This window comes from Copadichromis virginalis, linkage group LG1, assembly GCF_057382275.1.
Source record: "Copadichromis virginalis isolate Kocher_CV1m ecotype Utaka linkage group LG1, C_Virginalis_male_GT1.1, whole genome shotgun sequence".
NCBI lineage: Eukaryota > Metazoa > Chordata > Actinopteri > Cichliformes > Cichlidae > Copadichromis > Copadichromis virginalis.
Genome location: NC_140618.1, coordinates 26,424,280 through 26,437,309, shown reverse-complemented (window position 1 = coordinate 26,437,309; position 13,030 = coordinate 26,424,280). Strand labels below are relative to the sequence as shown.

The window sequence follows — 13,030 nt, the reverse complement described above, 5'->3', positions numbered from 1 at the left end:
AGGCCCAACTTTTTTTGTGTTGTTGTTGTTGTTGTTTTTTTTTTTTTTAAAGGATTTTTTCAGACAAATAATAATAATATGGGACATACTGTATTTGCATTATAAAAAAAAACAAAAAACCCCCCAAACCTATGAGATTTAGATGATTTGAAAATGCTAGCTCTGATTTCTTATTTTGTTTTTATTTGTTTTTGAAGGGGTTAAACTCTAGAGTTTAATTTGAGTTTAATTTAAACTGTTCAGCCATGATACATCCAGGACAGGCTCTGTTTACTTAAATTTTCAGTGATTACAATAAGAAAAGATATCCAATTGATGTCAGCTATACCGTGAGATCAGCTATCTTATCAAGAACAGTCATTCTCAAACTGTGGTATGCGTACCACTGGTGGTGCGTGGGGTCCTTCTAGTGGTAGTCTGAGATATGCAACTTCAGCTTCTATTCTCTAATTTAATATAAAGGCAGAACATTACACATAACAACTAGAGATAGCACGATACCACTTTTTTATGTCCGATACCGATACTGATATCATAAATTTGGATATCTGCCGATACCGATATGAATCCGATATAGTGTGTTTTTTTTTTAATCAATAAAACTGTTTTTTTTATAAATATCTTGCTGCAATTTGTATAATTCATGCTCAATTTTTAAAAAACAAAACAGTAAAGCTATTCTGTTATACCTGTATGCAAAAAATACACTGCACCCAAAATATTTTATAGTTCAGCTACACTGATCAATCTAACAAACTTAAACCTACACCATCCTCCCTATTCTGGTATTTTAAAGTGTACCTAGCAGAAATATTAAACAACCTAACTAATAGGATTGCCAACTCCCACAAAAAAAAAAAAAAAAGGGAACCACCCCCGCCTCGTGATGCTTAATCGACGCAATCAACAAGTTAGTCATTTTAAATGAAATATCAAAGAAAAGTATTTTTTGTGCCCCCCTTTTCCCTGCTAATGTCCTACCTGGCCCCCTGGCAAAACTTTGCTAGACCTGCCCCTGCACAATTACCAGCCGTCAGCTACGTAAAAAAAAAAAAGGATCCTGGTGTTATTTGTCTCTCAGAAACAGTTCATAACTTCCCTTCAACTCATTCATGTCACTTAAAATGTAATCCTGTTTCTCCATCATTATTCAGCTCTGATGATTCAGTAAGGACATCTCCTGGATTCATTTTCATGTTTCCCTCTTACCACATATCCAAACGGATATCATGACCAGCAGCTTTTACAGTCGTGGCTCCAGCAAACATCAGCTGAAACTAAAAATTAATATTAAATCAATTCTAACAACAGCTTATCAAGCTTAAACGTGCTGCTGTTGTTTATCTGCTGGTCTCCTCTTTCTGGCCCAAAGTGGGCGATAAACAAACAAGAAAGACGGGACTTGCGGCAGAAAAAACGATCAGCTGGTCATTGATCAGTTTCATGATTGAAGTAGCAAAGGGGGAGGGAGGGGAGAGAATGAGAGAAGAGTCAGCTTTGTAGCAAAGACAGAATAACTCCAGCTTTGTATTTTTGTTTTTGTTTGTTTTTGGGTTTTTTTTATTCTACCTGAAGTATGGAACAAGTCTCTTCCTTTTCACATCAATATGGAACTCCGACGACCAGTCCAGCTGTGGCTCCATATATCAGTTGTTAAGCTTAACGTGGAAATACTATGCAAACATTCAGACATGCACTTACACACTTGCTTTACTCCTCTGGGATAGTTTTCTCTGAGATGAAATGACACTGTTTGGAAGCATAGCGAGGCTCCAAAGGCTCCACCAGACCGCCGACAGGTCTCGCAGACAACAGCCGCTCTATCACGTGACACATACTGCTCCAATGCGCTGAGCTGGGTTACGCCAATCAGCGCGTTTTGTGAGGTGATTTTGTGATACTTCGGATCGGATTACATTTTTTATTTCTCTCCGATATCCGATCCAGTAATTTAGGTCAGTATCGGAACGATACGTATCGGTCCATCTCTAATAACAACTAGCAGTTATAATAATTGACTTATGTTTTAAATTATTCATCAGGAAAAAGTACTAAAAATTGACCATAAAAAAATAATACATTATCCTTTGATTTTGTTTTTATCTAGAACATGAATTCACTCTTATTCATCTTATAATTTAACATCAGTATTGTGAGGACTGTTTAAAAATAGTAGCTTAATGGAATGAACATATTTCTCCCTGTAGTTTAGTGATTAAGGCTCCATTAGCTTATAGTATTTCTGTTAAATATGTGTACTGGGTTTGCTTAAGAAATTTGTCTTGCATTGTTGATTGTCCTTAGTGGCAGATTAGGCATTGTCTGAATGTGGTCCCTCTGATGAACTGCACTGGTTTTAGTTATTGGAATTCTTTTTGTTAATGTTTTTGATTCAGTGATTCCATTGTGTAGCTAATGTTTCGAATCATATGCATGGTATTATGAGATGCAGTCTCTGCATTGTTTTAGGAAGAGGTGGAAACCAATATCCCTGATTAATCACTGTTTGTAAGTATCAAAGTATTAGTTAATGATTTGGTGTGGAAGGGATTAGGACTCTCAGCGGGATCATTGTAAGATAATGAACAGATCAAACATTCACTTTATCTTTAACTCACAATAGCACTGTGCCTCCCAGCGTTGCATGTCATCTGTTGTTATTATATTATTTCCTTCTGCTTATTGAGGCTTGGCCCTGGTTATTTTGTGATCAGTGTGTCCAGCAGAGCCATATGAAACAGTTTAAATGCAATTACTCAGCGTTTGCTGATATTATCATCAAAACAGTGCTTTTATTAAGGCGCTAGGTTTGAAGGAACCCAAAGGGTCTTGTAACAGGGACCTGTGTAACATTAGCATCTACCTCACTTTAGTAATTTACTGTCTCCACAATCAACACAGTTGATTCCCTGTCCTACAGAAAGCTTAAATATTGCTTCAGTGAATACCAAATTTGTGGTATATATGGACACATGTATGTAAGCAAACACATTACCACCCTCCTAAAAGCAAAGTGAGGGGCAGAACTTTAAATAAATAAAATTGTGATAAATTTTCTCTTTCCTTACAGTACTTCCATTTCCTGTTGGCATAGGTTTTCAATATTTGATATAGTGCGAGACATCTGATACACCACTATTAGTTTAATTATTAAATAAAAATCAAAAGAGGCCAAACTGGGAATTATGTAGTTATTCTCTGCATTAAGGTATCTGTGTGCATATTTTTCCCCCTCAAAGTTGAAAAATGTATAATTTCCATTAATTAGTGTTAATTGCAGTAATTATATGCTTGTGCATGTAAAGTGTACCATGTTGTGATTTTTCAAATTTTACCTATTACTTGAAAAACAACAAGAAAAAACAACTCAGTAATATGCTAATTAGTTTAGAGCTGTCTGTTAGTATATTAAACTATCTCTGATATAATACAGTAACTGTAAAAGATTTCGGGCACATTTCCCGTATCTTTTTGCTAGCCATGTTCTTCCTGCATACACTAAACAGATTAAAACTAACAAATACAATTAGGTGTTTTTGCAGTCCCAGGCCTTATTTAAAGTACAACAGTAAGCGGAAAGCATTAGGCCTTGAGCACAGAGTGTCTTTGCTCACTGTTTCTTGTGTGTAGCAATGCAGTGCATAAAATTTCAGTATTAAATAGAGATTATATTTTGTGTTAATAAATTGTAATCAATTTCCAACTAATAGCATCGCTAGCCTTAAAGCTTTGAACATCTGCGATAATCAAAAGAAGTCTTTGCCAGCAAATTGTTGTGTGAGTGGTGCAAAGTCACACAACATGAACATCTGACACCACAAGTTTGCAGAGGGAGATGGCAATTTTATTTAACTTGTCTGCTGTACTTTGAGTCATAAATGGTATAAATTGTATTGTATTATTCAGACCATTAAGCATGTCATCAATAAAAGATGAAACGGCATTTTTACAATAAGGAAAGTTGGAAAAGACTGAAGACAGAAACGATTTCCTGTAATATGATATCCTGCGTAATGTTTGTAGAACTGTATGCGAATACCTTGCAGCAACCTGATGTCATCTGCAGGTAACGTAGCGTAAACACAGTGGATAGCCATGCATAGTATTTGATGTCATTTAAATGCAGCTACCAGGAGTGACTTAAATTGTTAATTTTATTACAGCAGAGAAAAGCGAGTGTAAATTTTGTCACTAAGGTTTCTTTGCCATTATCAGGCCACCATTGTGAAGAGCATTTTGTTCTTAATGGTTTGCCTGGTTAAATAAAAGATTAAAATTGCTTGAAAGCCTGTGCCTGTGGCTCAAAGACAGTTGTATGTTTCTAACTATCTCTCTATACTTTTTGTCTCATTTATCTTCGCTCGCAGGCCACAGTACTTTAAGATCATTGAGGAATGTGTTTCTCAAATTGTGCTCCACCGTAGTGGCACTGACCCAGATTTCAGTTACCGCAAGCGCCTCGATGTCGACTTTAGCCACCTATTAGGCAAGTTGCACAATTTTGATAGCTTTTTTTTTTTTTTTTTTTTTTTTTTAATTACTTTATTTTTTTCAGTAGAGCACTGATAATTTCTGACTAGTTGTTTTTTGTTTTTCAGAGGTGTGCGTGGATAAATCTCGAATAGATGAATATGAACAACAAGCTTCGGAACTGGCACAGAAGGCAAGTAATGACAAAAGGAAGCAAAAATATAGCATGCTGACATTTAAACTAATGTGTTGTATAAAATAAGGTACTAATGAAACACAAACTGTTCTAAAAATCTAAATATAATGAGGCCATAGGAATAACAACCATATAGGTTTTTGTAAACATCAGTTAGCAACCGTGACATCTTGCTGTGGAATAATGACCAGACTGACCTTAAAATACGCAAACTTCATTTTAAAGTGAGATATATTAAAACAATGTTTTATTGTAATGTAGCAGTGTAATTGTATCTGTTTCTACCATTAGCTGAAATCAGCTAATTTCAAGTTATATTCCAAGTCAGTATTATGTGTGCTTGGTTGAATAAACTGGATATTTGGTGCTCTTTTTTTCAGTTTGATGAGGAATTTCTAAGCAGACAGGAGGCACAAGCTCAGCTGGTCAAGTGTGAAGAAAAAATAGCTGAACTCCAAGCAGAGCTACAGGCCTTCAGGTCCCAGGTACTTTTGTACATTTGTTTTTATTCGAAACGGGATGTGAGATGTAAGAAAATGTTGGATTGGATTACTAATTAAAATCCCTTGAATATTGCATTGAAATGCAATTCAACTTTCTTTTCTTACTTTCCAATGGTGAGATGTTCTTGTTATTTAGGGTTGCGGCATAGGGGTGGGGGTTTTATTCACTGGAGCCTGCCGTTTGGTTTGACATAGAGGCTGCTCTACTGGCTAGCTGACACTAAGTCTAATAGGAATACTGACCAGTCCTCCATGTTGGCCATTTCTAATTCTCTGATCTCTATCCCATAAGAGGAAATTGTTCTAAAAGCAATTTATTCTGACAACCCCTTCAGCCCCCCCTTCCCATACCACAACACTCCAGAGAGTTACTCCTACACCCTGGCACTGCAAGATAACTACACACTCAGAGAGAGGAAAAGAACTTCCTTTTTTTTCCATGATAATTTTTCAATTTGAGTGAGCAAACACAGGATGAATACTCAAATACTGCCTTGGTTCAAATGGTGATGGTACATTTAACCGGTGCAGGTGCATGCATACATACTTTGTCTCTTTGTCTTTGACCATGCCTGTATCAGTCTCGCTCCCACCAAACAGACTTTCACTCGTGCTTGTTAATTCAGCAAAGGTGTTCTTCCCTGCAGACGCAGAATAAGAGCCCAGGGCTGACCTTTAGTCGGCGTCTTTAATCTAAAACTGGTGCATGGATCAATAAGCCATTTGCTCTATATGATACAATTTACAAAGCTATAGCATTTCTGTTTTTTTGTATTTTTGAAAAAACATCATTGTGTGTATGATCTTAACAGTATCTGGACCCTTTCTGAGCATTTGGCCTTTACTGAATGGTTGAAAGAGTACAGCTCTGGTATCCATAGGTATTAGGTAGAGGTAGAGGTATTACACAGGAAAGAATACAGAACATGGTGTATAAGCACATTTTGTTTTGCTTTTGGTCTCTCCAATAAGTCGTTTTTCTTTGTTTTCTTTGACATGTGAATTCACTGCCACGTGATATTTAAAAAATAAATAAATAAATGAAATACGAAGGCGTTCATTCTGCAGAAAATACATTTCAAGTTGGAAGCTAAGTGCAATAGCATGGGGCCCTAAACTATGAACTCTGGGACTGGCTCATTGAGATGTCGTATCATCAGCCTTGTTCAGCCTGTTTTGGAAATTTAATTGATGATGTTGTATTTCAAGTATAATTTTTTAAATTCCAGGCTACAGTTTACTGTTCAATTCAAAACTGCCTCAGTTCTGAGCTCTGTGCGTGCATGTGTGTGTGTGCGTTTATTTCTACTTCTATAGCTGAATTTTATTTTGCTTGAATTTTCAGTTTGGAGCTGTACCCGTGGGGCCGGCCAATGCTGGACAGGCATCATCTTCTTCAACAATCCCATCTGGGGTTCCAATTCCTGCTCCAGCATCTCTTGGGCCAGTCCCACCACCACCTCCCCCTCCGCCTCCGTTACCTGGTTGTCCTGCACCACCTCCACCACCTGGAATGCCTCCTCCATTTGGTGCTCCCCCACCACCCCCTCTTGGATTTGGGGGTGGTCTAGGCTCACCTACCCACCACACTCTGCCTTATGGCCTCAGGCCAAAGAAAGAATTCAAGCCTGAAACCTCCATGAAGCGCCTGAACTGGTCCAAGGTAAGACTCACAGATGTAACATACTACAGTTGGTACAATGCACCGTAGTGTATGTTACATTATAAAAAATGAAGTATTTCAAAAACTTTGAAAGAAGAAACTAAAATTTAGGCCACGTAGAGACCCTCTACTTCGTTCCTGATGTTTATTGGCAGCTCCTGCTAAGTACAGGTGTTTCTCTGAGAATTAAACAACAACTTTCTCACTTTGTGCCAAGACAGAAATAATTGAAAATAACAGATGATCAGATGCTATTGTCAGAGCAGCCTCTGTGGTACTAATACAGATGTTGTTATCCGCAAAGCAATATTAGTTCACACCACCAGCGATGTTAGTTTGTGGTTTGATTAATAATTTAATGTCAGATTTACAACAGTACAGATGTTCAGCAAATTAAACCAGATGTTTGAAATTTACAGAGAACATTCTTGTAGGACATGTGGAGAACCTGTCCTGCAGCTGTGGAAGACCCTTGCATATGGCTGTGTTTGGGACAAAGCTGTTGTAAAACTTTCTCATTAATAAGAGTTCAACTTCCAACTGTTGCCCACAAACAGCAGTCCTAATGCAGTGACACTCATTTATCACTTTCCTAATAGAGTGGCACTTAGTAAGGGTATCTTTGCTGAGGTCAGTGCCCTGTCTTGCAATTTTAAACAAGGTGATCCACATCTGCACCAGAGTTTCATGGTGTTAATTTGACCATTCTTCATTTCTTCATCATATAACAAGAACTTGAAAGGTTTGGCTTTGGTGGACATACAAAAATACAGCTGGCAATTTACACATGTAATAGATACAGGAGGAAGTCAGCTTTCCGTTAGTGTTGCGTTTCATTGGACTCTGCTTAATCTAATATTCACAAGTGTTTTAGTAAGGTCCGGCATATTGAGTCACGCAACAGTGTTTGTATCTTGGCTCTAATTGCCTTTCAAAGCCAGTTGCTGACAGTGACAACGAGATCAGTTTAATATAACTACAAACATATGCAGTGAAAGATAGTTGATTCTTCAAAACATCAGCAGTGCTACCAGTGTTTGGTGATTAAAGGAAGTATTCACTTTGAAAATATTCTTTGATAGACTATGGATTCAATTTAAAGACTCCTCAATATATTTTTAAAATTAAGCTTGAGGTTTTACCGACTTCTATCTATTTATCTACCTGCTTGTCTGACTTTCTTTATTTTAGTCTGTATTGTAGGTTCTGCTGACTTTATGTTATTGTTCCAAGGAGGAAAACTATTTCATTGAGTAATGGGAATACTGTACTTTATATTAATCTGGAAAGTAATGCAAATACCTGGTGGTGTGCTTATTGTTATTTATTTATAACATTTGGTGTCAGTCTTCATGGGAAACTATATCTCGAGGCTTTAATATGACTAATAAATAATTAAGTAATCTTTATATTTCTCTGTCAAGCCCTAACTGGTTTATTAAAGATGTTAAATTATGGCTGTGTATTTTAAGATTCGTCCCCAAGAAATGTCAGAGGGCTGTTTTTGGGTGCGGGTTGATGAGGACCAGTATGCAAAGCCAGATCTGCTCAACAGAGTTGCTCTTACTTTTGGATCACAGAGAACAGGTAAGACCATCTACTTTTTAATGCACTTGTTTAATTTCCATCTGTCAAGGTGGTGCATTGTATTCTGAAAAGGCTTGGTTATCCTTTACACTGTTATCGCTACGTGTTGGATACACTGTGTATGTTAACGCAGGTCAACAGCAAGCCAAACTCAATTTTCATGAGCCAGGAAACTGAGCGTCTTGCTCCTTTATTACGGTATTCTCGACGGCTTACAATCTTTTACAATTGTGGCTTGAATAACTCGATGAAAGTGCTGAGTGAAAAGCCATTGCTTTCGATGGTGTATATAAAGTAGGGCTGCACGATTAATCGTTAGAAAATCGCGATCTCGATTCATACTTATGTGCGATCTCATTTCCAAATGACAACGATTAAAAACAAAAACAAAAACAAAAAAAAACAACGACGACGATTGTACTGCATTTTGATCCGGGACGTAATCTGCATGAAAACAAGCGCTCTCTCTTCCTGCTCAATAAATGACAAGGGCGGAGCCTTATACCACGTGATACAGAAGCTGGCTGCTAAAATTAGCAGGGAAAAAACAACGGAGAGCACGTCAGGGATGAGGAGAAAGTGACTGGAGAAAATCCGTCCTGGTCAACCACCCAAACATCAGTAACGGGAACCTTATACAGCGCTTCCCTATACCCGTCGAACTTCCGCAGGCACAAAGAAATTACGGAGGCTATTACTTATCACCTGACCAAAGATATGGCTCCCATCAACACTGTGCAAAACCAGGGATTTAGGAAAATGATCAACACCCTAGACAAACGCTACACAGTGCCGTCCTGCAACTATTTTTCTATTGTTGCACTACCTGCTCTATACACGCAGTGTCGAGCAACGGTGGAGACGGAATTTCAAGCAGTACAACATTTTGCGGCAACAACAAAACGTGAGACATTTATTGTTTTTATGTTCAGTTTCAACTGTTACGAAGTTGACGTGCAGTTAATAAGTGCAATAAATATTTATACTGGAAAAGAAAATTGTGAGAGAATCGTGATCTCAATTCTAAGCCAAAAATTCGTGATTCTCATTTTATGCAAAATCGTGCAGCCGTAATATAAAGATTCAGGCCACAGGAGATGAAGTTTAAACACAGCCAGGTTTTCTGTACCATGTATTTTTTTCCCAACTGACTATAGCTTCTGCTTCCCACAATGCATTGCGAACACATATTACTCCTTCAAAATAAGATACAGAAAAACTAATGCTGATTGTATAGAATATATTTTTAATTAAATGACTCTTTTTTTTTTTTTTTTTAACATAAATTACCACAGTTGAAATATGACATTTTATCACTAAATTATTATGAACCATTTTTAATCTTTTACTTGGGACATCCTTCATAAACAGATGTTTTCACACAGTTAAGCATTTGTGTGTAATACATTATTTAACTTATTATTACATAATATTTCTTTGTTTTCTTTGACTTTTTTTTTTTTTTTTTTAAGAAATTTTCCGCACTCGTCCATTCAGTTCACTCGTCTAGACAGTTGTGTACATTAGTTTGTGTTCAGCACTGCTTTAAACTTTCTACTTCACTTTTTCTTCAGCCTTCTTGTCTCAGCTGGATTGTAAAAGTAATAATTAATAATTGTCTTAATTAAGATACTTCAGCAGTATTACTCTGGGTTTATAAGCATCGTGCAATCAATGAACCTTAAAAGAAATGGTCTTTTTTTAGATACAGAATAATTTAGCTGAAAAGCAACAGAAACTATAAATGGTTAAACAACAAAAATTAATTAATAATTAGTCAGTGTTGGTCAAGTTACTTGAAAAAAATAATCGGTAACTAATTACTGATTACTTCCCCCAAAAAGTAATCCTGTTACTTTACTGATTACTTATTTTCAAAAGTAATTAATTACTTAGTTACTTAGTTACTTTTTAAAAACACGATTTACAACCTGAATAGGTGATAAAGCGATAGATCTTTCAGCCCAATTCTACTTTTTCTGCATAATCCATCATACAAAATGTAATCAAATGGAAAAGTCTCTTTTTTTAACTTGTTTTATCAGTTTTAAGCTTTTAACTTTATGCATCAAGCAAAAATTAAATTATGTGTTCGGTATAAAAAGAAGTTTTCTTCCAACGCACAAGGGACACTAATGTTTTTGTCACTCTTTATGGAACCAAACTCAAAGTAAGGTCAGTACTTCCACGCTTTAAATGCTGCACGCTCATACTCTCTCCCACACTCGATATATGATCCATTGTTGATCTGCAGACAGCTGTTGTCATGAACGTCACACTCGCTTACGTCACTGTCATGAGACATTCTCGCAAAAAAATCTCGGTTTTAGTAACGCAGTAACGCAGCGTTCCTACGGGAAAGTAACGGTAATCTAATTACCGTTTTTGCAATAGTAATCCCTTACTTTACTCGTTACTTGAAAAAAGTAAACAGATTACAGTAGCGTTACTGCCCATCTCTGTAATTAGTAAATATAAAATAAAAATAAAATAGAGGGCTGACTATAGTCTGACCTCGGCCTGGTCATGAACAGCTTTATGCACCAGGTGGAGCCCACTATCTGAATCTTCGGCCACATTGGAACCCATTCATGGTCACTGGCGGGCTTTCTGGACACTCGTTGCCTAGGTAACCCTCTAATGTATTTACTACCATGTCTTATCGGGGATAGCTGTTGTTAGTTGCTTCAATCTCTTGCCTGGAAGTCGATTAAACTCTTGGGACATTATTTGTTGTTTTATGTCCTTTATTGCAAAATTGCTTCCATGGAGATTTAGACTAGGGCTGGGTATCGTCACTGATTTCTAGAATCGATTCAATTCCGATTCACAAGGTCCCGAATCGATTCGATCCACGATTCGATTTAATTCGATTCAAATCTGGGAAATTTTGACAGTCAGAAATATTATAATTCAGATCAGTACATTTACATATTTTTGTATCAATAAAAAGGAAGCTGACACACGCAAGACTTTATCACAGGTGTAAGCGTCACAGCAGATGCCTTTGTGTCAAAGTAGCTGAAGATAAAACACAGAAAAACATGAAGGTGATTTTCCTGTTCTGGGATTTTATAAAAATATTCTGCAGTACATCAAAAACGAAAGAAAACCATTAATCAACATATGAACATTACCTCTGAAGTTACAGCGGTTAGAGACACGGTTAAGTGTTTTGCATTTTGAATAATTTTAAAAAGTTTAAATTTGTTCAGTATTGAACAGCAGAAATGAGGTTTTCTTTTCGGAAGAATGTAAAAGGGAAAAAAAACAGCAGCCGACAGCACTGTAAACAACAGTAGATTTGTGCGTAACAAGCAAGAGATTAATGAAGAAAGGGAAACTGTTCTTGAAGTACAGAGAGAGAGAGAGAGAGAGAGAGAGCTGTGCATCGCGGTGGAAGCAAAACAGTAAAAGTCAGAGTGAATTCATGACGATGTTTATGTGAAGCGTTTGGATCTTCTTTTGCTGCTGGTTCGGTCAATACTGTTTGGAGAGAGATCAAACTAACAGCTTTAGAATCAGCGCATAAAGGGCGTGAACACAAAGCGCGGACCCGCCGACAGATCAGAATCAGCAAGCTGTCGGCTTTCAGCCCGGACCGTGAGAAAGGCGACATCTAACTGATTCTGATCCGCGGGTCGCGCTGTGTGTTTAAATCTATGTGCAAAATCCGTGTACCTGCTCTCATTTACTGTCTTAACTGTTTGGTTGTTCTTGAAATTTTGTGAGATGTCACCAGAGATTCTGGCATTTCGGGCAAAATAAATTTATATTAAAAAAATCGATTCAGGATTTTAATGAATCGATTTTACGTTATCCAAGCCAGAATCGATTTTAATCGATGAATCGATTATAAAAACCCACCCCTAATTTAGACCAACTGAAGCACCAGTGCTAACACATGAAAGCTGGATTCTGACTTAGGCAAATTCCCATAAATGGTAGCTTCAAGCCACTGACCCCTGAAACAGTTACATACTCCATACGTGTGAGTTGTCATACCAACTCACACGTATGGATCGTTTGTTTAACCAGTCCTATCCCTGAGAAAGTACTTTAATGTGCTGGGGAAATATCAAAATAATATTATTATCACAGTATTACTGGTTTTACAGAAATGATTCTTTCCTCTATTTAAATAGACTGCTTGTGCAGTGACTTTTTTCTTTTTCTTTTTTTTTAAAAGTAGTAGTTTCAGTACTAGCACTCCTTGTGGAATCAGACTGTTTTGTATTTTGGTGACTATTTTAGTGGTGATATTGCATAATAAAACACCATACTCTTACTGCCTAAGACATTAGTGTAGCTGGTTATATCTGGAATATTCATGTACAAGGTTGTTGGAATGATTAAAGCTTGAGTAGGAGGTAGGAAGAGATGTTATCCCTCCCCAGTGTTTCATTTATTAGTCCCTTCACTGATGATTTATTCACGTCTTGTGTTTTCTTTCTTGTCTTGTCACTGCTTCAGCTAGCTTACGCCAATTTGAATTATTCATCCAGGTGTTATCTACCTGTCACAACTCTATGGCGTTCCTCTCAAGGCACAGTGCCCCCTTCTCCCTCCCTTACACACCAATGCAACCCTAGCTCCCTATAGTCAAAGTGT

At 37.1% G+C, this 13,030-nt stretch overlaps 1 protein-coding gene across 6 annotated transcripts in view; it reads left to right on the top strand.

Moving 5' to 3' along the window:
• Window positions 1-13,030, top strand: part of LOC146718866 (protein diaphanous homolog 3-like) — a 173,755-nt gene that overhangs the window by 30,329 nt on the left and 130,396 nt on the right. For all 6 annotated transcript variants that reach the window (XM_085456713.1, XM_085456679.1, XM_085456695.1 and 3 more), the window contains 5 exons: window positions 4,368-4,486; window positions 4,599-4,663; window positions 5,047-5,151; window positions 6,515-6,832; window positions 8,305-8,419. In XM_085456713.1, the coding sequence (XP_085312839.1) occupies window positions 4,368-4,486; window positions 4,599-4,663; window positions 5,047-5,151; window positions 6,515-6,832; window positions 8,305-8,419 (722 nt within the window). The remainder of the gene's footprint in view (window positions 1-4,367; window positions 4,487-4,598; window positions 4,664-5,046; window positions 5,152-6,514; window positions 6,833-8,304; window positions 8,420-13,030) is intronic.